The sequence below is a fragment of the Penaeus monodon genome, chromosome 33, assembly GCF_015228065.2.
Source record: "Penaeus monodon isolate SGIC_2016 chromosome 33, NSTDA_Pmon_1, whole genome shotgun sequence".
Taxonomy (NCBI): domain Eukaryota; kingdom Metazoa; phylum Arthropoda; class Malacostraca; order Decapoda; family Penaeidae; genus Penaeus; species Penaeus monodon.
The window spans coordinates 6,085,143-6,086,611 of record NC_051418.1 but is presented as its reverse complement, the minus strand read 5'-3'; the positions used below and the strand labels follow the sequence as shown (position 1 = coordinate 6,086,611).

At 39.0% G+C, this 1,469-nt stretch overlaps 2 protein-coding genes across 2 annotated transcripts in view; one reads left to right on the top strand and one right to left on the bottom strand.

The window, feature by feature from the left end:
- LOC119593965 overlaps positions 1–801 on the bottom strand; it is an 8,036-nt gene extending 7,235 nt beyond the window's left edge. The window contains exon 1 of the mRNA XM_037942986.1: positions 103–801. Coding sequence (XP_037798914.1) covers positions 103–364 — 262 coding nt within the window. The 5' untranslated portion in view covers positions 365–801. The remainder of the gene's footprint in view (positions 1–102) is intronic.
- A 366-nt stretch (positions 802–1,167) lies between these two features.
- The window catches only part of LOC119593966 (GTP-binding protein 10-like), a 9,012-nt gene continuing 8,710 nt past the window's right edge, over positions 1,168–1,469 (top strand). The window contains exon 1 of the mRNA XM_037942987.1: positions 1,168–1,330. The gene's annotated coding sequence lies outside the window, so the exon portion shown is untranslated. The remainder of the gene's footprint in view (positions 1,331–1,469) is intronic.

The window sequence follows — 1,469 nt, the reverse complement described above, 5'->3', positions numbered from 1 at the left end:
AACATTGTTTATCTTGGCCAATTTGTTGGCAGAGGAGTTCTGAATGCAGCATACATTTAATTTTTCCCATATTATCCCATGTCTCATAAAAAAAAAACTTACCTTTACAAGCATTACTCCTTTCACATTCATATATTGTCTGTCTAGCAAAAATTTTGGGTTTACTGAAGGTTCCTTTCTTTTGCTCATAGAGTTTGGTAAGATAATCATAAATGAAATCTTGTCTGTCCTGGCTGACTGGAAGAACCTCCACGCCAACACCCTTCATGATCCTGCTCCTTGTTCTGTTCACCGCCTCCTTCCTCAGCCGGCTCAGAAAGGCATCGGCCAAGCTCATGTAGCAAATCGACTTCTTCACATCCATCTTGCGAGGGAAGATGACACGTCGAAGAAAAGTACATGTCCTCCGGCGTGCTGCCTCTTTTTCCCTTGCTTTGATTGATGTTGAAGTTTCACGCTGGCGAAAACGGTATTATCGAAAGTTTCTTGGTATAAAGTCACGGATTCTGCTTTCTCTACCTCTTCGTGACAACAAAGGTTCACTAAAATACCAACTACGGGCAGTAGATCATTTTTTTAATAGGTTACCGCTTCTGTTCCTACATCATCGTGTTTTAGTTCTTCTTTCTTCGTTTACAGGACTTTAAACTAAGATCAGTGTATATCCCCCGCCTCTCTTCTTTTTCTCCATGTCGCTGTTTGTTGTTATTCCTCTTATTTCTTATTTTACATGGTTTTATTAAACTTTTTTTTCCCCCGTCGAAGGCCGAGCTCTCCCCCCGTGCGGTTTGTTTGTAAACATTGGAGATCTGAAGGAAATCACCCGCACGACGCTTCCGCAGAACCTCAATCGTCTTCTTCATTAATGTTCTTCCTTTTTGGTCAATAAATCCCTTTTTTTTCATTAATATTCTTTTCCCCTCGATATATCATATTCTTGAATAATGTACGACTCCTGTAATTGGACGTGAAAATAAGCGAGAATTGAGTTTTGTATTTAGTCTTATTCATTAATGATCTTTCTTTTTTGGTATATAAACCATCCTTTTTATTAATCTTCTTCTCTAAGTGACATATACCAATCCTGACTAATATAAGGCTCCTGTAACTGGACGAGAAAATGAGCAAGAATTGGGTTTTGTAGTTCTGAGGTGCGTTACAGTTTCGTAAACGGAGAAAAAAACTAATCCGAAAAGCTCTTAAGAAAAAAGTTACGTGTAAGTCAGTCTTTTTTTGAGAAAATATACACTTTTATAGCTTAGAATCTCTGTCAGCACAAGGAGAAGACGAAAACGGAAGAGAAGCTCCTCGTTTTCAGGTGATAGTGACGGTAAGTCTTAAAACATGTGTTCCAGGTCAATGAAGTGTTTTGAGAGGACGAATAAGTTTTATTAGGAGCACTTTCGGGACTTTTTAAAGGGCTGGAAATCTGGAAGTGACGCCTGACTACGATATTCGGATGAACACGC